Below are 27,948 nucleotides of genomic sequence, written 5' to 3'. Positions count from 1 at the left end.
CGCCTGCGTAGTAATATGTTCAGGGCAGTGTCCTAGTCGAAGGGCCTGGCGCGTCTAAAAGACGCCGGCGTATCTTTTCCGTCGGGCGGGGTAGCTATTCCGGAAAGTGGGCGTGGCTTCGGGGACGCCTGCGCAGTGCTCCTTCGACGAGGGGTGGGGCGTGCCCCGAGCAGGGTGTTAGGGGGCGTGGTTTCCGAGGCGCCTGCGCGGAGGCGGTTGGAGGGAGGCCCGATTCCCCTTTGTTCAGATTCGCCATTTTGCGAGGCAGCGGCAGTGGCGGCGGCAGCGGTGGCTGGAGCCTCTGATTGGGTTTCGGAGTCCGGTAGTGGAGCCAATCAGCGCGGGCAGCGAACCGGGGGAGCGAGGCACGGTGAGTATCAGGAGCCAATATCCAGCGGCCCAGAGCCGGCCCCAGCGCCCGGATTGGCGGGTCTCGCTGACCACTCAGGAAAGGCCCAGGCTCCCGTCGAGCCCGGGGAGTCGAGCTGAGCCTAGCCGAGCGGGGCGGCAGGCGGCCCCGGCCCAGACCCTGCGAGCGCCACGGGGCACTCCCGGCCGAGGCCTTCAGAGGGCAGCCCCGCGCGGGGATGGGGCCCCGGGGGGCAGGCACCTCGGGGTCCTGTGGCTTGCAGGGTGCCAGTGCCAGCTGGGGATGCGTCCGGGCGCCCCCGACCCTGAGGCTGAGGTTCTCGGGGCTCCGGCTCGGGAGTGGCGGGCCGGCCTGTCATGAATGTTCCTACACTCAGGTGCGCACGGCTCGGCGGTTTCCTCCGGTCGTTCGGGCCTCACACTGAAGCCCGTCCTTGCACTCCCCGCGCTGCGGCCCTCGGGACGGGAACCTGCCCCCGCGGGGCTCGCGTCCCCCGGGCCTCCGGGAGCCGTGTCTGTCCGCCGCCCTCCGGGCTCGGCAGGGGGGCCTGGGGAAGACTCGGCGTCGCGGCCACGGGGCCCCGACGTGCGGCGGGAAGAGGGGGCCGGGCCGTCCCGCCTCGGCGCCGGCGGGGCCGCCCCCGCCGTTTCCCGGGGCCAGGGAGTCGGCGAGTGCGCCCACCCTCCCAGCTCTGCCGGGCCCCTCCTTCCTTCCACCGGGCTCGGCTCGGGGGCCCGGGCCGGCGCCGTTACCACCCCCTTTTGGCTCGTCATTTCCTCTCCCCGCCGCGCTCGCCGGGCCGCACCGCACACCTCAGTCCTGGAGCCCGACCAAGCGGGCTCCCCTTTCCTGCCCGGCCCGCTCGTGCCGGGAGCCTCACTCCCGGGAGACGGCTCGCCCTTCGCATTTTTTCCCCGGAAGCCGCACAACTTGCTTTTCACACTTAGTTCTGCCTCGTGAACTCGTCCTCCCTTGACCGTGTGCATTCCTTTTCCTTTCACCTTTCCGTGTCACTTTGAACGTGTCTTAGTTCAATCCACAGCTACTCTTGGTTTATTTTTTTCTAATATACTTTCCAATTCCATATTAACGTGTTTTTTCAGGAGGTATTGTTGGGTTTTAGGGTAAGAAAACCTCTCTGTTGACAACCAAGTATGGGACAGTTAGCAGTGTGTACCGGGCACCGGCATGTTTGATGGGGAAGGAGTGGGCAGATGTGAATGAGAATCTGCCCTGCCTAGCGGAGATTGACAGGTGAACGGCTGATCAATACCTAAGGGCAGTGATGTAACGGGGCCAGGTTCCGTTTTGTGCAGGCAGCACTGACGTGGGAGCTGCCCACAGCCTCCTGGAAGCTTTCTGTAGCCGCCCCTTTGCTGGACCTCGGGACGATGGGGTTCCTTCTGACCGGAGAGAGGAGCAGGGGCACCGAGGTGCTGTCAGCGGGGCGGGGGACAGAGTAGGCAGTAGTGGTGAGAGTCTAAGGTTGGGAACACAAGGTTCTGACTTGCGGGGTTCTGTCCCATAACAGCAGCTTCTTTGGGGGGATAAAGGGAGATTTCCCTAGGACTTGATAAAAGTTTTTACTTATGTGAAGCACCTAGTGCAGTCCCTAGCACACAGTAGGCCTTCAGTATATGATGCCCGTTTTTCTAATCACATTTACTAAAGTCATACAACCGGTAGGTTTCAGAAAACAACTAATCCAGTGTTGTTTCATTCTTATCCACAGTAATAGATGTGCAGTGTGTCTTAGATATTTTTTAGAACATATCACTTTTTAAAAATATGTTTTTATTGACTTCAGGGAGAGAGAGAGAATCATCAATGATGAGAATCATCCATTGCCTGCCTCCTGCACACCCCCTACTGGGTATGGACCCTGAAACCCAGGCATGTGCCCTCACCGCCTATCGGATCACTTTAAAGCCACCAAACACTTGGCTAGACTTTCTAAGACAGCGGTTGCCAACCTTTTGGACCTCACAGATCCGTGTATAATCTGGTTACTTTTTTGCTGAACACCTGGAGCTCCCACCTGTCTACAGAAGCACTTGGAATTTTGAGAGACAGTATCTTTCACTTGCGGTATGGGCCTTTCAGTCTGCTGTTCATATGCTGAAATTTGTGTCCTTGTTACTATGTTGGTTGTTCATTTGGAGTACTCCTCCCCTTCCCACATCATCACATACAAATCTTGCTTCACTTGCCACCAGGTCAGATGCCACGTTTTCCTAAAGTATTCCTTGATTTGTCTATCCCCAGTAGAAGAAATCTCTCCTCCAGATTGCCTTATTACTTTGTTTCTCTTAGATTCCAGTACAGATTTTTACTCCTTTACTAAACTTAAAGACTCTTTGAAGTTAGAATCTTTGTTAGAGTTTCTTTTTCTAAAACCTGTAAGGCAGTGTCTGGGACATGATACATCATTAGTGGAGAAGCTCTGATCCAGAAACCTCTTGAACAGAACATTAAGGAAGCGGGACAGCTGTTAGTTCTAGTCTCTTATCAAAGAACCAGGACCCAGTTGTTGAGTTGTAAAATCAATTTAGTGGGCTAATGCTGGTGATTTTTATAATACAATAGAAAGTATCAAAGTGTATATTTTATGTTATAAAGATAAGTATTCATCACCTGACCAGCATGGCTCCGTGGTTGAGCGCTGACCTATGAACCAGGAGGTCACGATTCAATTCCTGGTCAGGGCACTTGCCTGGATTACTGGCTCAGATTCCCAGTGGGGGGCGTGCAGGAGGCAGCCAATCATTGATTCTCTCTTATCATTGATGTTTCTATCTTTCCCTTCCTGGTGGGTGGGGGGGGGGGGGATATATATGTAAAAGATAAGTATTCATGAACCTTTTGTTTCAGTTACTTTTTTAATGTTTGATAGGAAATGTGTTTCTTACTGTGAATTGTGGTCAAAGAAGTTTGAAAGCTTCTATTCTAGACTTTTCCTGCTAGTGACTGTCAAATATGATAATTTTGAGGGCTTTTACATGCTTACAGTTGACTCTAGAAGTTTAAGCTTTAAAAATATGTGTGGGTCCACATAAAATGTATTCCTAGTAATTAGCTACATTCCAGGTTCTGTGCCTTGAAGTGGAAAGAAGAGAATTTTCATGCTAGCCAGAATAAACACACACTCTCTGAGGAAAAACATTCAAAACTTTGAGTTAGAAACAAGAGCTAGACAGGCTAAATCTGGCTGGCTTAATTTTGTCAGAATCTTGGGCAAAGTAGCACTTGAGGAAAGACAGTGTCAGGTTTATTACAGTCCTGTTATTGGTGAGAGGACTAGATCTTGGTTCGTGTCTTCTTGAAGGAAAGATTTCGATCAAGAGACAGAGTGCAACAAAGCCAGCAAAAACACACTTAGGACAGTGAGCCAAGGAAGGGCATCGAAGAAGTAACAGGAGCCTAGGCTGCGCTGCTTTGGCTCACTGAGAAGTCAGAGAAAAGGGGGCATCGGAGACAGGTTTGGGGGCTCAGCCTGGGACAAGCTGCTGCTGCTCATTGCTCCCCTGGTTGCATGTCTCACTGGGTCTCTTACAACAAAGAAGAGGGTCAGGGAATGGTGGGGGTGTGCTGCCCTGGGGGCGAGCAGGCACTGGATCCTTTGTGTTGAGGGTATTTCTCTCTCCCTTGCAGGTGGGAATCTCAGGGGAGGGCCTCACGGTTCTCCAGGTGTGCTCTTTCATGGTCCTAGTCTCCACTGATTGATCAGCCCCAGGGCAAGAGGTCATTAGTGCAGCTGGTCCTGAGGCTGCCATGGCATGCTTGTCTGGTTTTGCTGCTTTTCTGGGCCTGGAGCGGAAATACAACAGAAGCCTAGATGCTATCTTTAGGGAGAAAAAAGTCAGGAGTCTAAACCACATAACTAGAGGTATGAAAAGTCAGGAAAGGAAAGGTTACCCTGGGGTGAGATTCTTTGTTTTCCCAGTTTTACCCCTTGCTAGGCATCCAGGGCTTTCTGCCCTCAGGAGTTTCTGTACTAGCCCTTTGTCCTTGCTCTGCTCATGTCTGTCTAACTGCCTGTAACAGTTCTGCTAACTGAAGCTCACAGCAGTAGGACATATGGCTTCACTTGAAGCTAGTGGTGTTACTGAATTCACCATTAGCAATCTCAATATCATGTTCCAGAATGAATCACTTTCACATTAATATGAGAAAGGATTGCTTTTAGATTTGAAACTGCTCTTTTTTTTACCCTTCAGAGTAGAGTAGATTTAAATGTTTTTAATTTGGAGCAGTTGTGTTATGAAATAAATTAGTTAAGAAAATCTGCATGACCTATTTATTAGTATTCATATGCTATTTGAGTAAGATGCAAATTTCTGGAAATTAGTGGTCAAGAAAAGAATCTCATACAATAAGGGGATTTGGATTAGGGGAGGTGTGGAAACGTAGAGGACAGTTCTTCTTGATACTGTGGACGAAAAGGAGTTACATGCTAACCTGACCAGCTCAGTGAAAGTCTGCATGGCAGCCTTGCAAACCCAGAGAACTAAAGTAACCACAAAGAATGGTCTAAAATTAAAACTTTTTTAACTACGAGCAGTTTATGGTGGGTAGTCATGTCCTAGGCCAGTATCTTTCCTGAAAAAGGTCAATCTTTACCTTAACCGAGCCTGTCTATTGTCTTACTGCATCTACGATAACATATCTTTGGATGTCAAAGTAATTGTCCCTTTTCCGGACCCCTCAAAGCACAGGCACCCTCTGCAGAGACCACACGTCCCCTCAGTGTCACTGAGTTAATTGTTGACTGTTAACTATCCCGCACCACCTGTGTAAAAGAAGTCTGTCATTTTACTCTTTTTCCCTGTCCCAGAGGTTTCCCCCCTTGGCTTTCTCCCGCCTCCCTAATCTATCACCAGTGGATTTCATGTAACACACATAAGTCTCCTCTTTTGATTATACTGTAAAATAAGGTGCAAAACCACCATTCTCCGGATCATTATCTCAGTCCCTTGAGATTCTGCTTCCCGGCAATTGTTGACAGTTTGGGCTCAAATAAACTCACAAAAATTCCTCACAGGTTTGAGTGTTTCTTTTCTTTTTTTAAAAAAAATATGTTTTATTAATTTTTTTACAGAGAGGAAGGGAGAGGGATAGAGAGTCAGAAACATCGATCAGCTGCCTCTTGCGCATCCCCCACTAGGGATGTGCCCGCAACCAAGGTACATGCCCCTGACCAGAATCTAACCCAGGACCCCACAGTCTGCAGGCCAACGTTCTATTCACTGAGCCAAACCGGTTAGGGCAAGTGTTTCTGACATTAAATCAATTTTATTAATTAACTTTGAGATAAACAGTTTAGATACAAAGGGTAATTATTTTAAATTTACGTTTGGATGAATTTTGACAAATTTATACACCTATGTAACTACCACCACAGTGAGGATATAAAACATTTTCATCATACCCTGGCTGATATGCTCAGTGGTTAAGAGTGTCAGCCCTTGGACCAAAGGGTCGTGGGTTCGGTTCCTGGTCAAGGGCACATATCTGGGTTGCAGTTTCAATCCCTAGGTCCTGGTCATGGTGCATGCAGCAGGTAACCAATTGAACAACAACACATTTTCATCACTCCAAAAAGGTCCAAGCGCTCTATCCCAATCAACCTCTCACTTTCCCCTTCCTCTCTTACTCTCACCACCTCCTTCTCTAGTCCCAGGGAACCACTGATCTACTTTCTATCTCTTGATTACTATTGTCCTTTCAGGGTTTAAATAAATGAAATCACATCTATCATGACTTAATTCTTTAGTCCTATTGTGTGCACTGCAGTTAGAAACAAGATAGAGTTTAGGGAGATTGTTTACTTCCCTGGCAGAACCACTTAGCCTGGTTGAAAACCTGATTTTTCTATACTATTCCCAGTGTCTCTCTGGAGCTGACTCAGTCAACCAATTCAGAAGAGACTGATGTAGAGATCAGAGTGCCATTTCGTCAGTGGGTAATGAGAAAATAGCTATCAAGTTTACTTGTGTTGCTGATTATATATACTCCTTATTGGCTAATCTATATATATGTAAATCCAAATTAAAACTACATATTTGCTTGGTGAGTATTTCATTAGAGCAATGGTAGTGAGTTGGAGAACTGTGTGACCTGGTACATGATGCTGTGATAACAGTCATCCTATCCTTTATGGCTCTTCTATACTATATACCATTTTGGTTATGAGTGATAAGCTTAATTTTTGTTAAGATTTTTTTCTTTCAACATTTTAGTATAAAAATGTTCAAACTCACAGTAAAGTTAAAAGAACTTTACAATAAACACGTGTGTACTCACTACCTAGAGTCTACCATTAACATTGTACCATACTTGTCTTATTCATCTTTCTACCCATTCATCCATCAGTCTTATTTTTTGATGCATTCCAAAGTAAATTTTTGCCATCAGTACACTTCTTCCTAAATACTTAGATATGCACTTGAATATATTTCTATTTCTTTCACAAAATATTGAGACATCTTGCAAGTGATCTCATCCATTATGTGTGAATTAATAGAGAGTGGTGCCTTGCTTTGCTGTTAAAATGTGCAGTTTAGTTCTCTCACATATAATCTTACTCACTTTTTAGGATTTATGAAGGCCTAGAGAAAAATAGAGAAAAAAGATTTATCTGCATTTTGTTTATATACCTGTGCCTCCCCCGTATCTCCAAGGAAAATTTCCCTTAAATTTTTTAATCAAGTCTTTATTCATGGTTCTCAAATATCACTTCAATTTACCTAATTGTGTCCTTATTTCAACTGTTAAAGTATATGAGAATGGTAAATTTGGACCTGGACTAGCTATTTGATGATATTACAGACTTATTTATTTTTTAATGTTTGAATGACATAGTAGAGACAATATCATTGTTATAAAATGATAAAGAGAAAAGAGTCTCTAGAGACAGATGCTAAAGTGTTTATGGATTTGGGGAATAATACGGTATCTGGGATTTGCTTCAAAATAATCCAGGGGGTGGTGGAAAGTGGTTGAGATACATGTGAAACAAGATTGACTATGAGTTGAGAGTTGTTGAAGTTAGATTATGGCTATGGGGGTTTATTATAATGTTCTCACTGCTTTTGTATATATTTGAAAATTCCCATAATAAGTTAAAATGATGCAATAAAGTGTGGCATGTTATTAGACATTCAAATTCAAGACTAGAAAAAACTTAAGGTCTTTATAGAGAAAACCATAGCCATTTAAAATTTTTCCTTATATTTAATCTGTAAAGAATTATTTTTGGCATTAGTATAATTCATTTTTATTTCTTGCTCTGGATTAAAATGAAAACTCCTAAATCTTTGCTAGGGCTTTCTTACTTGGCGCAACTTAATGGAGATTTTGATAAGAAAAATAAATGTTTGGCTTCAGGTATGGGTAATTTACTTACTAAATAATAAACCCTGAAGTTTTAAATATGTAGGAAACTAGAGTAACATGTTTGGCTTGCAGCACGTGTTATAAATTAAAGAACTATTTATTTTCTAAAGTACATGTGCAGACTTAAAAATCAGTATTAAATAAGCCTGTGACAAAGTGATATTATAACTCATGAGTATTTCTAAGGTACAGGTATTGCTTTTTTATTATTGAAAGATAAGATTGCCAGTGAAATGACAAAAAGCATTTTAAAAACATGAAATAGAATTATGATATTGTTGTCATGATTGTACCATGTAACCCTAGTTAAAAATGACACTGTATAAACATTTTCTATTTTCTCATGCTGCTTTCTTACAAGTACAGTGGTAGGTCTCAAAGTTAATCATCTGGCATAGTGCAATGACAGTCTCTACTCTTGTTTTCTTCCCAACATTGTTAATAGGAGCACATCTCACAGTCTTCTATAACCTCCGGAGTGAAGTTCCCTGTGCACAGGATTCTGACGTGGAGGGACCATGGAGCAGTATACAGCGAACAGCAATAGTTCAACAGAGCAGATTGTTGTGCAGGCTGGACCGATTCAGCAGCAGGTATGGAAGTAAAACTGCTTTAAATGTCACAGCAATGGAGCTGATAACAGCACTACTCAATTGGGGAATTATTTCAGAGATCCCAGATCTTATAAAGAATGGGTCTAATGACTTGTGCTAACGAAGTGCTTTTGAAGATTAAACTTGTGATTTCTCTGCTGTTTTCCGTGTTCAGAACTCTGTGTCCAGCCTGTGACCACTGAGAATTTGCTCCTCCTGGGAGCCTGGTTTAATGTTTTTATTGATTTTAGAGAGAGGAATGGAGAGGGTTAGAGACATAGAAACATCAGTGAGAGAGACACATCCATTGGTTGCCTCCCACAGGTTCCCCACCGAGGACAGAGTCCGGGAATCAAACTGGTTACTTCCTGGTTCATGGGTTGAAGCTCAAACAGAGTCACACTGGCCTGGCCTGGCTTAAATTGCCCCTTGTTATCTTATTAAAAGTCAAAACACCTAGTCTGTTTTCAGATGGAAATTTGGAGTTTTTGTTTTCTCTGGATTCAATTTGGTTGTTTTTCTACTTGATTAAGCTAGTGTGTGATCTACTAAGGTATTGGCCACAATACACAAATCAAGATAGTCAGCGTCTAAGAAGTCTACTGCTCTTTGACTTGATCCACGCCAGTGCTTATTCTGAAAAGTTCTAGTTTACCATGAGGATAATAGACAGCCATTCTTCTGGACAAACACATATTAGAAAGCAATCCCCTAATTAAATGGGTTACTTTCGTGAATTTATACACAGCTTACATTTTCTGATGCTTTATAGGTGGCTTTATTTTAGTGAAACTTCTCTTGTTTTTCTCCTCAGGAGAAATTACCATGTATCAATTTAACCATAGGCCAAGATTAGGAGTATTTTGTTTCTAAAATGGATCTTAGATAATATAGAAAAGTAGTTTGTAGGGAGGGCAAAGGAAAATTTGATGGTGAGTTCTATCTAATGATCAAGGGAAAGAGCTACTCTTCGTTAATAGAGAAGTTATTTAAACTCCTTTACTCGTCTTTCCTTCCATATAGCTGCTGTGGCTCTGGCAGTTTCCTTCACCTGCCTTTTTTGTAAAGGGGATTCCATGAAGGGCCCTTCGTTCACACCCATGCCCTGGTGGGTGAATTTTTGTTCTGTCAGAACTTGCCATCGCAGAACGTAATAATTAGGTTGAAATTGCTCCTAAGGTAGTCCAATTGAGTAGAAGTAATCCTAGTTTGGGGACATGGGAACAGTAACCTCATGAAAATTATTTTGATTCACAGTGATTCCTTTTTTCTTCCTTTCTGATGATTGCATTTAAGCCCCAGACATTTTTCATTGTAGCTTCAAGGTTGTTAAGACCTTTGTTCTTGTGAACTTGTTTGAGGAAATAAAAAAAAAAAAAAACACACATTAAAATAACATTGTAGGCAAAAGAATCAAATACCTATTTCTGGAGGGAAGGACTGCATTAACAAATTTTGTTTTAACGATAACAACTGTTAGGACATTTTTGAGTCAGGGGAGTGTGTTTTGAGTTCCACTCTGGGGACAAAGGGCTAATATCTTCAGTCCTGCTACCTTCAACCAAACAGCTTCAGGATAGGGAGTCTGTACAGTTTGAAAGTTCTGTTTAGGGTGGGGCTGTTGAAAGACATCTCTCTCTCCCCTATAAGAGGTAAGGTGATCTCATGCCTTGAACCATACATTTTATTCCTGACACGTTTCAAGCTCTTCCTGTTCCTGTTCTCAGCAGCAGGGTGGTGTCACTGCTGTCCAGTTGCAGACTGAGGCCCAGGTGGCATCCGCCTCAGGCCAGCAAGTCCAGACCCTCCAGGTAGTGGTGCCCTCTCTGACTCTCTGTAAGCACTGCATGAACTTCTCCTTCCCTCATGTCTGGTGCTGTTTGTGGTAGGATCTCAAGGAGGAATGGCAAAGTCAGTTGCATGTTTTTGATGCTAACTTGTCTTTGAGACTTATACCATGCCCGGTTTTCTAATGTTTCATGCCAAGTCATGTAGTGATTCCAGTGTGAATTTTCTGAAAATAGCATTTGGCTAGTACGTTTCTTTGGGAATGCCTTGGAAAGAATTGTCATAAGGGATAGGAAGAAATTCTTACAAGTGACATCAAAACCTATTTAGAGTTCAAACTCTGTCAGATTGCAAGATAAAATTTCATGAACTTTACTATAATAGTAGAGGAGAAAATATGTGCACATTAGCTAGGATAGATTGTTTTTATTAAAAGGGTAAATCAGGTGCAAAATAATCATTGTACTTGGCAAGTTTTATCTAATCACTAAATCTTGTTAATCTCTTAACTGCTGCCTCTACTATTTTCTGGGAAAATAATGACCTGTGGTTTTTTTTATCAGATCTGCAAAGATTATCCCATACCTCTAGATTGGACATACCTGGGATAGATATACTTTCTATAGGTCTTAGGTGTTATAGCCACGATAAGAATTCTTACTTAACCAATGCAGTTCCCTAACATGTTGGCTAAGTTAAATATCCGAACTTGGCGTCATATTTTGGCCAGCTCCAATATAAGATCAGGAGCAGGAGCGTTAGTCTTTTCTGTGTCTGTAGGTTACTTTGACTAAAATGACTGTATTTTTGAGAAACTGGTAAGACTTTGGTGCCCTATCTTTTTTCGTCCACTAAATGGAAATAGTTCAAAATAGGACCTAGAATGTAGAACCGCTAAACATCCTGCAGTTAGCTACCCCTTATTGTAATCATTTTACTTTACCGATTCAGCCCCACCCCCACATCTGTCACCCACAGTGTTTGATGATGCCAATTCTGAACATAAATTAGCCTGAAAGAATAAGAACTTGTAGGTTCTCCCAAACTATAAATCTCAGAGTTCAGCAGCTTGTATTTATGTTTTCATGCTTACTTCATCTTACTGATGTATGAAATAATATTGTCATTAACCACTTGTGGAATGGGAATGTAACATGCTCTTAACTGTATGGCTTTTTGTCTGATGCATGTATCCTTGCAATCATTCGTATGTTGTAAATACAAGTGGGCTTCTTGGAGTCTCAAATGGTTTATTATGTGCACTCACAGCATGTCAACAAGGGGAGAAGTTAAGATGACAGATCTAGAAAATTAATAGTTACGCTTTAAAACTTGTATTCCCTACATATGTAGATTTTATTTAAAAGAAGTGGAGACAGTTTATGGAAATAATAGAAACTATTCCTTAAAGGTCTCATTATTTTGGAAAACTTTAAATAGTTCTTTTAGTTATTCATGCAATAAATATTCTGAAAAAAGTCTTTTCCTGCTAGAACATATGCAGACGTTGGTGTAATGGATTTGATTTGGGGTGGGGAAGTAAGGGAAGGAGAAAGCAGGGGAATCAGATTGTAAACTTCTTAATATTAAACTGGAATTTCTCAATGAGCAGTTTCACAAAACTAGGATTTCGAATATTTCTAAAGATTCTGGAACTCTTGGGATGGGGTGTTTAATATCGAATTTACTCCTCCAGGTCTGATTGATAATTTCATTTGAACATTTTTTCACTGGCATTAAGAATGACTATTTTAGTCATACAAATATTCTTTTATAATATTATAAGTAATTCCTCAAAGATAGAATCTAAAAATGAGTTTTTGACTTTTAGCTATTCTGTTGAACATTTACTCCATTTCACTTTTTAAGTGGCTTATATTTTGGCTTCTAGAAAGCATTCTATTAGCTAGCTATTTTTTATTGGGACTCAAAATGGTACAACAGAGCATTTATAATGGCCTGCCTTCTAGAGTTTTCTGTTTATTCATGGGAGCTTCAAAGTTGGAATTTGTTTTATATGCTTGAGTGCTTTGTACAATTTCCATATTTGTCATTGCTTCTGTTAAAATTAAAATAACTGCAGGTATTGCAGGGCCCAGAGCGAGGAATTCCATCACAGATACTACAAACTGATCAGAAAATATTTCTAGGCAGTTTTTAGTCATGGGATCTTTTCAACGACAACCAGACTAGAATTCCCAGAAGTATAAGGTGAAGAGGATAAAATATGTACATCTTATTTATGCTTGAGAAAGGGTGTTCTACGTAAAGTTACAGAGTGGCTTGCTACCCAGCCTCCTGTATTGCTGGGTAGTTTGATTTACTCCCTCCAGGTTATTTAGAATTTGCATTTAAACATCATCACCGCCATTACCTACCCTTCTCATTGCCTCCTCTTCAGCCCTCACTAGAGATCATTCTCGGATATTAGTCTAAAAAGGCAAATAGTCTTGACATTTTGTTTAAATGCTTCTTATGGAGTTAGCCTGTATTTGGTGATAAATACCTTATATCTATGAGACTTCCCAAAGCCTGGATATACTCCATTATATCTGACTTTAAAGTATTCAACTTGGCCTTTAGTCAAAAATACCAAAGATAATTGAAGAAGATAGGACTTGAGACTTATTATCGTGGGGTCTCTCCTGCCTTTCCCCCCTCTAGCAAGGCAGCAAAATAGTTCCAGTAATTGTCTTTTAGTAACAACCATTTTGTGTCTTATGTTATTTCATTGTACTTACTTTATTTCATTCTAGGTCCAGGGGCAGCCATTAATGGTGCAGGTCAGTGGAGGCCAGTTAATCACATCAACTGGCCAACCCATCATGGTCCAGGCTGTCCCTGGTGGACAAGGTCAAACCATCATGCAAGTACCTGTATCTGGGTCCCAGGGTTTGCAGCAGGTGAGTGGTATGAAAAAGTGTTTAGACAGAATGTCAGAGTAGAGGTTTTTATAGAATAGTTATTACAAGCTATTTGACAGTTGATATTGTTGCATTTAATTGCTTCCTACCCTCCATTTGCATTTAGTCGATAGTCCACCTTTGTAGTACCAGTGATAAAGCAGACCTAGACAGAAATTGTACATCTCTGGTAAGGACTAATTAGGCATGATTTTTGGATCAATGTAAAGAACACGAAGAGATGGGAATCTAGTTTTATAAAAGTAATTCATGAGTGAGCTTTGTTGGCATTTTATGTCAGTAAGGGAGGAAATTTATAATCTGCTTTGGGGGTTCTTGTTTTTGCTCAGAAATGCTTTCCTTTTCATTTCTTTCCATGTAATTAATAATTTGAATCATCTAGCAAGTAATGAAAAAAAGCTATTTCGGTCCATACACATCACAAACACCTTACACTGTGTTTGGAGCAAAACTTAATGGCCTTTTTTTTAAATTGAAAATAAATTAATAATATTTCTCATAGGAACTTAGGAAAAGAACAAAATGAGCAAAAAGTAGGTTAAAATTAGTGAAGAATAAAACTAACAAAAATGTAGAAAGGGTAAATAAAAGCTGATTCTTAAAGAGATCAATAAAATAGATAAATCCACTGGAAAGACTGATTCCAAAACAGAAAAAAAGGTAAAAAAAAGACAAAAAATGTAGAAGAGATTAACAGAAGTAGGTAGGATGTTGTTACATGCAACTCTGGATATTACATGCAAATATTAAAAGTAGAGGGATTTTTATCAATTTGGCAAAAATTAAAAAGAATTATTATATCCAGTTCTACAATGGGTGTGGAGGAAAGGATACACTCATTACTTAGGTAATTTCAAATTCTGAAGTCATTTTGGAAGGCATCTTACTCTTAAATACATAAACCTATCCCACTTTTGAGAATCCTATAGGATGAAAAGCATTGATATATAGGGAGAAATGTACAAATACATTTATTGCAGCATTGTGCTACCAAAAGAGCTGTAGTGTAACCTGAATGCCTATTTATAAGAATAAGGAAGTGGTTGAATAAGTCATACGATATTCATATGTGGAATATTATGTTGTTAAAAAGGATAAACTGTTGACATAGGATGGTGGTTAATACTGACGTACTTCTGGTGAAAAATAATTTGGAAGGAAACATACCATGTGATATTATCTTTGTAATTAGTAGCCAAACCCCTATGTAATATATGTGTTTGTTAGCATGGAAATGGGAATGAGAAAGAACTATTAATTTTTTACTATATAGATTTTGTTTTAATAGTTAAAGTGATCTCATTGGTGTCTTAGTTTCTCTGCAGGAATTTAATACAAGTTGAAAAAAGCCCTGATCACACTGCTTGATAAATCTGACCTCTAATTTCTTCACATTACTTTGTTTTTTTGTTTTGTTTTGTTTTTTCAAATCTTCACCTGAGGTTATTTTGTCCATTGATTTTTAGAGAGAGAGGACGGTAGGGAGGAAGGGAATATGAGAGAGAGGGACAGAGAAAGAGAGAGAGAGAGAGAGAGAGAGAAACATTGATGTGAGAGAGAGACATCAATCAGCCAACCTCTGCCCTGCCTACTTTATTTTATTTTATTTTATTTTTGCTTTTATAGGTAAGATTACTATAAATTTATTTGAGCATGATAGTTTTATTTTCAGTTGAATTCTTAGGGTAGTTTCTTTGGAGTAGGGAAATTGCTTGGCGAAGGAATAGTAACATTTTTAAAACTATTGGCATATTTTTGCCACAATAGAGTTGTAGTTAGGATTAAAATAGTTTCCACATTTCTTCATGAATAAATGTATGAGGCTTTAAATATATTTTCAGTATGTGTACTTTAACTCTTTTTCACACTATTTCATTTCTGTCCTTCTATTGCCTCTTCTTCATACCCTTGCCACAACTTCTTTTCCACTCCTGAATGGAGACTGTGTGATACAGTGTTAGGAGCAGTGTGCTGGGCATGCAGTGATCTGACTTTCCATTCCCAGGTCTGCCATTAAGCAAGCTTTCGTATGTCAGTTTTCTCATCAGAAAGTGCAGTTTATATCAGGTGATTTCTAGGGTTCATTCCAGTTCTAAATTCTATGCTTTTATGATATTTATTTATTTACCTATCTTTAAGAGTCTCTGATGGGGTTATTTCATTCTCCCTCCAAGCAGGACTGTATATAACTAATCAAACCAAGGGTTCTCAAACTTTTTAAACAGGGGGCCAGTTCACTGTCCCTCAGACCGTTGGAGGGCCGGACTATAGTTTAAAAAAAACTATGAACAAATTTCTATGCACACTGCACATATCTTATTTTGAAGTAAAAAAACAAAACGGGAACAAATACAATATTTGAATTTGCATGTGGCCCACGGGCCGTAGTTTGAGGACCCCTGAATCAAACCATCCTAGAAAAATTCTTTTCTGTTAACATAAAAACATATAATTCTTTTCTGTTAACATATAAAGCTCTAGGTAAAATCCCATAGCCTTTCTTAGGATGCATAAAATTTCAATTCTTTTTTAGAAGAATACTTCTTACTCTTTATTATCTTGGATCCTCTATTTTAGAATTCCAGTGAGATCCTATGCCCTCTTCTTAGAAAAGGTGTAGATGTCCAGATAAATGGAACATTTTGCATACAATTTTAGGTTAGGATCCCTGGTTTAATATAGACAGTGGAACTGGAGTAGAGAGTCAAGAATAGTGGAAGTTGGTATATAACAAAAATAGTACAAAATAGCAGTGAATAAATTTTTTAAGAATGAAATAGATATATAACGTGGATGGAACTAAAGGGTATCTGCATTTACCTACTCTCTCAAGAATTATTTTGAATATATAAAATGTCATTTCATCTGTAAAAAATGCTTTAAAAATAATGTGACCATGCCAGCACTATCATCTTTAAAAAACTGACATTGTTACTATAATACCCAGTATCAAGACAGTAGTCAGAATTCCCCATTGTTTCAGAAGTGGAAAACAAATGATCTCTCACAAATAATAGCCAAACAGTCCCTAACTGGTTTGACTCAGTGGGTAGAGCGTTGGCTCAAGGACTGAAGGGTCCCGGATTCAATTCTGGTCAAGGGCATATACCTCGGTTGCAGGCTTGATCCCTTGGCCTTGGTTGGGGCATGTGGGAGGCAACCAATCGATGATGTTTCTCTGTCTCTTCCCCTTCCTTCCACTCTCTAAAAGTCAGTGGAAAAATATCCTTCGGGTGAGGATTAACAGACAAACAAAAAAAGCAGATGAGGACTTCTGTTTTATTGTTTTTTCCTCTTCACAGCATTTTCCACTTTCTAGAGGAATGTGGATAACTAATACTCCAGGACAAAAGATACCAATGTCCGCAGGGTACTAACCTTTCTTTGTATTGTCTTCCACAGATACAGTTGGTCCCACCTGGACAGATCCAGATCCAGGGTGGGCAGGCTGTGCAGGTGCAGGGCCAGCAGGGCCAAACCCAGCAGATCATCATCCAGCAGCCCCAGACAGCCGTTACTGCTGGCCAGACCCAGGTAATTCCACTAGCTCTGAACACAGCACAGCTGATTTAGAAGGGTCAGATAGCTGAGCCATATATTTCACATGTGGTAGAAATGAGTTAGAAAACTATCATTTTTTTTTTTTTTTTTTTTTTAAGAAAAAGACTAGCCCTGGCCAGGTAACTCCATTGGTTAGAGCACTGTCCTATACACCAAAAGGTTGCAGGTTTGATTTCTGATCAGAGCACATGCCTGGGTTTCAGGTTCGATCCCCAGCCAGGATGCATACAGGAGGCAACCAACCAATTAATGTTTCTTTCACATCCGTGTTTCTCTCTCCCTTCCTCTCTAAAATCAATCAAGACACATCCTGGGATGAGGATTTTTAAAAAGAGAAAAAGACTATATGGCCCTTTGTGGTATTTTAGAATCTCTTATATTGTGTTATAATTTCTTTCCTACAGACACAGCAGCAAATTGCTGTCCAGGGGCAGCAAGTGGCACAGACTGCTGAAGGGCAAACCATCGTTTATCAGCCAGTTAATGCAGACGGTACCATTCTCCAGCAAGGTAAGTATGCCCATTCATTTCCGTCTACTTTTGGGGGACTCATCTTCATCCCTTGAGCAAATGATGCTTCAGAAATTTTGTGGTGATCTCTACATGACATATTTTTGAACGAAAAATAAGATTTTCTGTAAGTCTTCATTGATTATTATTATTAAGTCCTTGTCACCAATACATGACCAACATCAATTCCATTTGTAGGAATCCCTAAGTGGTTGTTAAAAGATTGAGCCTAATGAGGATGTAAAGTACAGCATAGGGAATATAGTCAGTGATATCCTAATAACTGTACGGTGTCAGATGGGATCGAGGTTTATGGGGATGTCTAATTAATCGGGGGTACACCTGAAACTAATATAATAATGTATGTCAACTGTAGTTGAAAAATAATTTTTAAAAAAGGACTGCTCATAAGGATTATATAAGCTTTAATCTTATATTAACACTTTCTAAATAGAAGATTGGAAATAGGAGTTGTTGCTTAGGTATATTTTTACCAGGGCCACTTCTTTGTAAATTTATTCCAAAACCACTTATTATGTGCCGGTTACGTATGTAGAACTTTGCTAAGAAAGAAGAGCTTTTCAAAGAAACTCTAGTCTAACAAGAGAGACATACATGTGAACAAATAAACATAGTGCAGAATCCTATGGAGGTATGTTCTAGGAATAAATAATGCATACAGAAGGTAGAGAAGAAATACGGCTCGAGAGGAGAATGTATTTCAGAGAGGAGGAGATGGCTCGATCTGAACTTAAGAGCTTTTGTAAGCATTTGTCTGATAGTTAAATCCGAAAAGGACATCTCAGTTAGATTCCCTGACTAAAGGTTTGACTTGTGATTAAGACTTAGCAGTATGTAAGATCCAGTGGATGCAGTAACAGTGTGCTTTTGTTATGACTCAGGAGAGGGCCTGAACTGGAATGAGTACTGGCAGGAACTCAGGAAATGGTAAACACATTCTCCTCGGTGCTGATGTTGATAGTTTGGGGACTTGGAATGCTTGGTTTAAGCTTTAGACCTGCAACTGGCTGATTCCTTGTCAGTTTAGGATGAACAATTTATAAGTTTATAAAATTTCCATCCTGAAGCAGATTGTTGATATGTACAAAAATTGGGTATAGCTATACTCAGACTGACCCATAGAAGTGGAAGACTGCAAACTGTCTCACCACCTATTGAAAACTGTTATTGTAATGCCCAGGAAAGTATCCATTTCAAGGATAGATTTATTCAGAGCTATAACCGAGAAAGTTAATAGAGTTTCAAAGATTGTGATTACATGGGTTTTATGTAGTAAATTAGGCAGAGTGTGTGAGTGCTTTTCCCCCCCTTATTCAGTTTATAATGCTTTTCCAGGGTGAATGAGTGTGTGCCAGATAGAAGAGGAACTAACTGTGTTCCCTTCTTTCTGTGTACCTGTTTGTTGTTTTATGTTTTATTTTCTTAAAGTTACAGTCCCTGTTTCAGGCATGATCACCATCCCAGCAGCCAGTTTGGCAGGAGCACAGATTGTTCAGACAGGAGCCAACACCAATACAACCAGCAGTGGACAAGGGACTGTCACTGTGACACTACCAGTGGCAGGCAATGTGGTCAATTCAGGAGGGATGGTCATGGTAAGGATATTGATTCTTCAGCTCACTGTTCTCATCTGTAATTTCTTTTTCTACATATCTCTCTGTCTTTGCAAAATTGCAATTTGATGTCTCTCATAAAGCTTGTTAATAATGTTGACCTCTTGGCATTGAGATTGATCCTTAAGGCACTTACAGAGATCTACTTTTATAATAAACACTAGAGGCCCGGTGCACGGGGGTGGAGGGTCCCTCAGCCCGGCCTGCACCCTCTCCAATCTGTGACCAGTCAGACATTCCTCTCACAATCTGGGACTGCTGACTCCTAACCGCTCACCTGCCTGCCGGCCTGATCATCCCCTAATTGCTCCCTTGCTGGCCTGATCGCCCCCTAAGTGCCCTCCCCTGCTGGCCTGATATGATAGTCCCTAACCGCCTCTGCCTTAACCCCCGCCACTGTGGCTTTGTCCAGAAGGACGTCCTGAAGATGTTTGGTCTAATTAGCATATTACCCTTTTATTAGTATAGATTACAGTGAACCATAATTCATTGTGAGGACCTATTAGTGCCAGGTACTATTCTTGGTGCTGGAGATATAGTAGTGATTAAACAGATTAAATGTATGATTTTATGTGATCTTATTCAGAATTCAAATAATGAAGGGAGAGTTAGGCTGCTGATCTTTGGCAATTGGAAAATACATTGTGTCTAGTGGATGAAACAAGAAATAAGCTAAAAATTAGGTTATAATTAGAGAAACCAAAAAAATGTGTGATATAAATACAGTGAGAAGATAGGGAAGGAAAGTTGGATGGTATCTGAAAGCTAAATCCTCATATGTCAAAATATGATGTCAGTACATAGTACCTAAAATGGATAAATGAAGAATTGAGGAGCAGAAGCCTGCACAGAGAGGAAGAAAGCTACCAGAAGAAACAATACAGACATTCAAAGTTAACGTTGGGAAGGGAGTGTAGCAAAGGGGACTTGTTTCATCATATATTTAGTACAGTGTTTCATTTTGTTTGTTTAGAAAAATTAGGATTAAATTATATAATAAGTTAACTAAATTAGTTGTATAACTATAGGCATTAAGTAGCACTTGGTAAATTCATACCTATTTTCCATTGAACTGTTTTACAGTATTGTCATACTAGAGGCCCGGTGCACAAAATTACTGCACAGGTAGGGTCCCTAGGCCCAGCGATCAGGGCTGATTGGGGCCTTGCGGCTGCCAGTCAGAGCTCCCTTCCCCGGCTGCTGGCTGCCACCTGGGGCCTCCCTTCATTCCATGCTGCCGCCTGGTGGTCAGTGCACATCATAGCGAGCGATAGAACTCCCAAACTCCTTTGAAGACACTTCGCATATTAGCCTCATATATATATGATTACTGTCTGGATGGCAGCAGACATTCCTAGAGAATGGAGCCATGCATGGACAAGAATTTGGACCAGGTTATGTTATTTCTAAGTGTGGCTCCTGGGCCCCCAACTGATAGATTTGTAATGTTGGTTTAAAATGCATTTAGTGTACGTGTTCTCCAGAAAATGCATTTAACTGAATGCCCTGTAAAAGCTACTCTTGTGTAGCATTCAGAAGAAAATAGATTAACACAGATTAAGAAACTTGCCTATGTCTATACTTTTTGTCACTATTTAATAAACTGGTTTTCTCTCAACACAGATGGTGCCTGGTGCTGGGTCTGTGCCTGCTATCCAAAGAATCCCTCTACCTGGGGCAGAGATGCTCGAAGAAGAGCCTCTCTATGTGAATGCCAAACAGTATCACCGCATACTTAAGAGGAGGCAAGCCCGAGCCAAACTAGAGGCAGAAGGGAAAATTCCAAAGGAAAGAAGGGTATGTATAACATAGGGAAGGATGTAGGAAGAGAATACCAGGGTTCTACTTTAGGAATAAGTCAAACCTTTTATATGGTTTGTTTTGAGTACCTTCCAAACAACTGAAGGTAGGTATATAGCTGGTTTGTTTTTGTTTTTTAATATATTTTTTTTTATTTCAGAGAGGAAAGAAGAGGGAAGGAGAGAGAGAAACATCAATGATGAGAGAGAATCATTGATCGGCTGCCTCCTGCATGCCCCACACTGGGGATCAAGACTGCAATTCAGGCATGTGCCCTGACCGGGAATGGAACCATGACCTGGTTCGTAGGTTGATGCTCAACCACCGAGCCACACTAACTGGGCTGATAGCTGGTAATTTTTTATAAAAGTTATCATTTGCTATATGTAGGTGCAGCTACAGAAACAAAAAAATAATACTGGCTTAAATTTAAAATTATTTTTAAAAAATTTTTCTTACATAAAAGAAGCCCAGAGATAAATTGTCCTGGGCTGGTAGCACATTTCCACAGTTCTCAAGACTCATTCTCCTCCTGTCTTATTCTAATTTCTTAGTTTGCTATTTTTAGTCCAAGATGGCTGCTTGGGCTCCAGCCTAGGAGCAAATGGAACAAAAGAGGCAGCTCTCTTTTAAGGAAACTTTTAGGAAGTTTTATATTTCATTAGCAAAACTTTATTTTTTTTTTATTGACTTCATAGAGGAAGGGAGGTGGAGAGAGAGAGAAACATCGATGAGAGAGAATCATTGATCAGCTGCCTCCTGCACACCCCACACTGGGGATTGAACCCGCAAAATGGGCATGTGCCCTGGCCAGGAATTGAACTGTGACCTCCTGGTTCATATAGGTCGACACTGAGCCACACCGGCCAGGCTCCTTAGCAAAAGTTTAATTACATGGCCAGTTACCTGCAAATAAAGCAAGGAAATGCAATGTTTTTACTAAGTAGCCATTTGCCCAACAAAAATTTGGTCTGTTATTAAAGCAAAAGAGAGGATATATATATATATATATTAAGAGATAGGTAGTTATCTATGGGATACCTTTGGGGAGGGGAATCTTTTTTATTATATTCATTTAGCATTTACTTCTTATGGTAGTTATATATGGCTAGCTATCTAGTGTTTTCTCCAAAGCTTTCTCCATAATTCAAAGTCATAAGTGCCTCTGGTGGCTTTGTTTTCTGGCTTTAGAAATATCTGCATGAATCTCGGCACCGTCATGCCATGGCACGGAAGCGTGGTGAAGGTGGGCGATTTTTCTCTCCAAAAGAAAAGGATAGTCCTCATATGCAGGTAAGAAGACTTCTTACTTTGTATTTTCTCAGGTGGAATCTTCTGCATTGTCTAAGCTTTTTCCCCCAACTGAATATTTACAGCAACCTAAAGCTCTAGGAGGTAAGCATTTTACAGTTGAATCAAAGGTTTAGACAGGTTAAATAGTTTGCCTAAGGTGTAATATATATATAGTTAAGTGTCTGTCCGACCAGTAGGTATGACGCGCACTGACCACTAGGGGGCAGATGCCCAGCACAGGAGCTGCCATGGCACGCACTGGCTATTTAAAAATAAACAGCACCATGGATCTGGTACCTACAAACCAACACTCAGCTTCCCCCAAGTGTAACACAGGCCCTAGCACCACCCTGGAGCAACAGCCCACCAAATCGCAGCCAACGCTGCCAAGATCCCATGGTGCAAAATGCGGCCCACAGCCCAGCCTGGAAACGGTTGTTGTGGGTGCCGGGTAATGATGTCACATAGCAATGCCCAGCTTCCTCTCCCTAGTGACTAGCCTCCTTAGAGTTTCTTCACCCCAGGAACACAACTTGCTTTATAGCCAGGTGCAAACATTTTACAGTTCAACCAAATGTTTGTGAATTGTTTTCCCATGCTTCATCTCATTTGATCCTCAGAAGTCCTGGAGTAGGTAGATAGGAGACTTGATAGAATCCTTTTTTCTTTTCATTAGCAAGACACAAATAACGATATTAAAATATTTCTTCTAATTAATTTCCTTTCAATGTGCACAAATCCATGCACCGTGACACTAATACTTAATAAAATGGTACAACTGAATTTCAAACCCAAGCAGTACAATTCCATAACATACTCTGTAACTACTATATTGTACTGGTTCTTAAATCTAATTCTACTCATTTTATTGTATTGACATTTCTGAGTCAATATATCTAAAGTAGAACTCTTGATTTTTTTTTTAATGCCTCAACCACTCATCTCAACATGTCCATCCATCCAGTTACTAGAATTATCCAACTCTTGATTTTACATCTAAAATATAATCTGAGCCAGCTTACTTTTTTCCCTCCCAAATGCCAGCCTAGTCTAATCCCCTCTCTTTTGGTTCAGTTAATATAACAGCTGCCAACTGGTCTCCCTTGTTCCATTCTTGTGCTGCTCTGGTCCATTAGCCGCATTTTAGTGTGATATTTTTAAATGTGTATCACATCACATCACCATCTTGCTTAAATTCCTTCTACCCTGCCCTTTCTCATTTACACTTCAGACTAAAATCTAAAGTACTTACCTTGGCCAAAAAGGTCCTGAATGATCTAGCTCCTCCTGCCTACCTCTGGCTTCATTTCCTCCTACTCCTTGGTTTTTATGCTCTTGCTATAGCATTGTTCTGTCTTCTGCCATTAGGACCTTTGTCCTCAGTATAGCCAATTGGTAAAGCTTTTCACTCAAGGAACTCTCCTAATTCTGTGTGCTAACAATATGACCTCAGTCAGTTTACTTAGCCTCTTTTAGCCTCAGTTTTCTTCACCTGTAAAATGGGGTGCTATTGATACTTCACAAGAATGTTGTGAGAATGTCATGCAGTAAGTCACATTAGGCACCTACTTAGCCTAGTGCATGGTGAGAGCTCAGTAAATGCTATTAGTATTCTCATTCATTGATCAAGACCAAGCGCCCGGCCTACCACCTTCAGAAATCATTCAGCTCATCCTTGGATCATGTTAATTGAGACTTCACTGCCTTGGTGTGAAAGAACTGAAGGTGGTTACTATGAGTATTGTAGAAAGCTTCCACAGACAAATCCTTGTCTTAACACTGCATGTTGTGAGAGGCAGCAGGCAGAGTTTAGTGGAAAGAATATTAAATGGGTACCAGAGACCTGGGAGTTAGTTCTTGCTGGGCTCCTGAGTAACTTACTGATTCTAGTCCAAGCAAATCACTTATACCCATCTGGGCATCAGGTTTATCTGTAACTTCTAGGTACACTGTAACCTTTTAACAAAGTGCATCAAAGTAAATAAATCCCAATGTCACTTAGCTCTGCTAAGTGCTCAGCATTTAAATATAATGGTCAGAAAATAATGACCAAAAATTTTCTATATATATATATATATATATATATATATATTTGTATATTTTATACACAAACACACACACACACAGCATGTCTGACTGGCATGGCTCAGTGGTTGAGCCTCGACCTATGAACCAGGAGGTCACGGTTTGATTCCCAGTCAGGGCACATCCCCGGGCTGTGGGTTCGATCCCCATTGTGGGGCATGCAGGAGGCAGGCAATCTACTTCATCATTGATGTTTCTATCTCTCTCCTTCTCTCTCTGAAATCAGTCCTATATAATAAAATGGTAATATGCAAATAGACCGAACAGCAGAACAACTGAACAACCAATCAAAACGTAATATGCGCCCTAACCAGTTTGGCTCAGTGAGTTGAGTATCGGCCTGCAGACTGAAGGGTTCTAGGTTCGATTCCGGTCAAGGGCATGTACCTTGGTTGAGGACACATCCCCAGTAGGGGCTGTGCAGGAGGCATCTGATGGATGTTTCTCTCTCATAGATGTTTCTAACTCTCTATCCCTCTCCCTTCCTCTCTGTAAAAAGAAATCAATAAGATATATTTTTTTATAAAAAAGTAATATGCTAATGATATGCTAAGGATCCCCAACTGCTCGCTATGATGCGCACTGACCACCAGGGGGCAAACAGTCAACTGGTCGACCAGTCACTATGACATACACTGACCACCAGGGGGCAGATGCTCCAACTGGTAGGTGAGCTTGCTGTTGATCAGGACTGAGCAAGATGGACCAGACACACCTGGAGCCCTCCCACGGTCCCTCCCCTGTCCGATCGTGCACCGGTGGGTTCCCTCAGTCTGGCCTATGCCCTCTCACAATCCCGCACCCCTTGAGGGATGTTGGAGAGCAGGTTTCAGCCCGATCCCACAGGCTACTCCCCTTGGGAGGGCGCCAGACGCAGGGCTCATGGCTGGTGAGCGCTGCTGTGGCAGCGCAAGCCTCTCCCGATCGGGACTGATTGGGCGCAAGCACACAGCAGGCACAGTGGGGCCAGGATGAGCGGGAGTGGCAGGTAGGAGTTGCAGGCGGTGTTGGACTGTGGGTTTTGGCCCGATCCCTGCAGGTCACCCAGAGGGACCCCACCCATGCACAAATTCGTGCACCGGGCCTCTAGTAAAAATATATTTTAATATAGATATAGTATGACATGGCTTTTCTTGGTCTTTCTCTTAGCCACCTCTAAGGACCCTTAAACAGTAAAGGTAGAGCACAACATAGGTGTGCTATCAACTCTGGAGTGTTCAGTAATGGAGTGGCAGGCCAGATCAGATTTTTAATCCTTTTAAGAATAAGGTTTATTGTCTCATTTCCAAATGGAGCTGCATTTTAATCCACTTATGCAGACTTGCAAGCAGACCTTTGGTTTTCTTGGCAAAGTTGTATCTATGTCGTTGGTGATAAAGTAGTGAGAGCCACAGTTCCTGTTGCTTTTGCAAAGTACTTTAATCATTATTATGCTTTCTTTGTCTCTAGGATCCAAACCAAGCAGATGAAGAAGCAATGACACAGATCATCCGAGTATCCTAACCCCAGGCCATGTGATGGAGATGATCAAGGTCATGTTCCTCACCACTGTTCCAGGAAATTGATCACTTCTTCCGATGGGACACTGATGATCACATTCTGCCCTTTTCTGCAGGACAGAAACCCACTTAGTTTTTCAAAGTGGCTTGGTATTATAATTGCAGCGGTGTCTGGCAAATTGAAGTTGCAAGGCTTTGTCTCACCCCTTCAGTCAGGACTATTTTAGACTGTTGATGACATTGACGTTTCATGGACTAGGATGATGCGAAGGACTCATGCCAGCCCAACAGTACCACACACAGCACTTAGATGTTGACTGGTGAAGCCAGCCAGCCATCTGAGCAGGGGAGAACAACCTTCTCAAGCTAAACTACAATCCGGGAAGCTGAAGCCCACTCCTTCCCATGGAATCTAAACACCATCTCAGGCTAAGTGAATGAACACTGTATTCAGAGATGACTTCCAGGCATGGAAGTTCAATCTCATGGAAATAATAAATTCTCTGAGATACATTCATCTAATCTGTGGTAATAATAAGAATGTCTACACAGATGATAGGTTGGTATTTTTGGACTCCAAGCCAAGAAAAAGCTAATTCTGGGGATAGAATGATAAAAGAATCAAGCACTAAAAATAATTGCTGAATCTTTTTTCATTTTGGCCAGTTGTGGTCTGCTTGTCCATCTGTTGACAGGTCATCTGGACCATAGTTCTTACTATGGCTACTTGTAAGACAATTTAGAAGGTATTGGACCTTGAAACTTCCTTTCCTAAGTAGAGAACAAAATAATACAACTATGCTGAAGTGCTGAGGACACTTGTAACTCCTAAACAGCGAGGCAAACTAGAGATTTTCAATCATAGGCTTAGTGACAGCATTTGGAAAATAGAAGGGTTTGTGTGTGTTTCAGTCTAGAAGAAGAGAGAGAGGTAATATACCCATGTGTTGTCATATAGCATGATTCTTCAGTTGATGGATGCCTGGGATGGATCATTAAGATGAAGAGACTAATTTACATTTACACTATAATCTTTTAACAACCGAAAGAGAGAAGTCTGAGATTTGGTCTTTGACACTTTCTGGAAAGCACTGTTCAATCAAGCTGTCCTGGACATTCTCCAGGTTACCTCCTAGAACTTAACGTGGATGTTGGCTTCACTCCTGCAAGTGCTTTGTGCTGGCCCCAGAAAACGGACATTCTCATGTTTCCCATGGCAGCTGACTCATTGGTGCCAGCTTCCATTTGCTTCCCCCTTTCTCCATATGCCTTTGCAGGAAGGTTTTCACTTTGCATCTACATTTTGGGGACAAATTACAGACTGGAACTAGAGATGGCTGTAGTGTAAGGAATTGGGCCACAGTTCCCAGAATGGGTTGTGTCTCATTTCTTTTCTAGATGTTGAACCCTTGTAGAAAGTGATACTTCAGAAGAGTTTCTGCCTACTCTGGAAACAAAGAAGGAAAACTTAATTCTTTTTGACTTAATAACCAAGAGTAAAGATTGGCTCTTTTTATATTTTACTCTAATTGTATTAAGAGATAAAAAGTATTTCACTCTCTAAAGAAAACATCATAAGCATTGTAATGGTCTAAATAGAGGTACAGAGCTATGCAAAGAAAGCAGGAAGTGAAATATATTTCTAATTCCTGAAATCGAATCATCTCCTGGCTTCCAGATGTCAGAAATGGAGGACTTATTCTTTGGTAGACTCACTAGAAACTTCTGGCTCATTACATGAGTTTTAGATGTTAATTTATCCAGTAATCCCCAAATTTGTCAAATGACAGGTTACTAAAAACAATGAGAAATTTATATCCCTTGGTTTGTTTAGGAATCTTTAAGATGCAGAGTTCAGAAAGAGATTCCTCAGACCTAATTTCTAGTACTTAAGCCAATAGTTCTAAAACGCTATTTATTTGTGTCTGTAAGTTTGTACATAGTAATTCCAGCCTCATTGTTGCGGAATTATTTTTTCATGCATTTGAGTTTTGCTTGAAATTAAATGCTTCAGTTGTCATTATTGTCATTGCATTTCAGCTAATTCATGGCCCTTTTATTGTGGTCATTTTTAGCATATCATAATAACCCACAAAGTGGGGGTGAGGTGGATTAAGGTTTGGATTTTTTTCTTTATTTGTTGCTAGAAGTTCTTTTATTCATTTTTCATTTTGACTGTAGTGATGACTTTTAGATATAGAGTGAATGGATGAGTGAATAATTGGTTTAATAGTTACTTTACTTCATGAATGCTTTTTTTTTGCAGGATAATTGTATATATTTTAATTGTATTGGTACATTGAACATGTCAGTGTCTATATCACTGGACCAACAACATTTTTGGCTATTGAGTGCCTGATAATAATGTCTTGATTTTCCTTTGGGACTCAGTTATATATATTTTCCCCTCAGCAGTAGGGGGAGTACAGGTGATCTGATCATTGATGTCATTGCAATTGTTATTTTTAAAAATAAATTTATGAGAAAGTGATTGAA

General features: G+C 40.9%; 2 protein-coding genes across 12 annotated transcripts in view; both read left to right on the top strand.

Annotated features, from left to right (window-relative positions):
- Positions 1–180: 180 nt before the first annotated feature.
- On the top strand, positions 181–27,948 carry NFYA (nuclear transcription factor Y subunit alpha). Of its 11 annotated transcripts, none has more exons than XM_036318238.1 (10): positions 181–370; positions 8,211–8,358; positions 10,089–10,169; positions 12,903–13,049; positions 16,473–16,604; positions 17,036–17,141; positions 18,591–18,757; positions 20,399–20,572; positions 21,767–21,868; positions 25,403–27,948. In XM_036318238.1, exons 2-10 carry the CDS (start codon positions 8,284–8,286, stop codon positions 25,454–25,456), a joined length of 1,038 nt encoding a protein of 345 aa, XP_036174131.1. In that variant the 5' UTR covers positions 181–370; positions 8,211–8,283; the 3' UTR covers positions 25,457–27,948. The 11 variants fall into 11 exon arrangements, with proteins under 11 accessions (XP_036174131.1, XP_036174129.1, XP_036174130.1 ...); XM_036318236.1 differs by having other exon boundaries at positions 10,089–10,172; XM_036318237.1 differs by having other exon boundaries at positions 10,086–10,169.
- Positions 26,786–27,948, top strand: part of LOC118660771 (adenylate cyclase type 10-like) — a 41,387-nt gene continuing 40,224 nt past the window's right edge. The window contains 1 exon segment of the mRNA XM_036318432.1: positions 26,786–26,791. Within this exon segment, the coding sequence (XP_036174325.1) occupies positions 26,786–26,791 (6 nt within the window).

This window comes from Myotis myotis, unplaced genomic scaffold (assembly GCF_014108235.1).
Source record: "Myotis myotis isolate mMyoMyo1 unplaced genomic scaffold, mMyoMyo1.p scaffold_m19_p_7, whole genome shotgun sequence".
Taxonomy (NCBI): domain Eukaryota; kingdom Metazoa; phylum Chordata; class Mammalia; order Chiroptera; family Vespertilionidae; genus Myotis; species Myotis myotis.
Note: the sequence above shows the minus strand (reverse complement) of the source record. Positions and strands in the feature narration are given on the sequence as shown.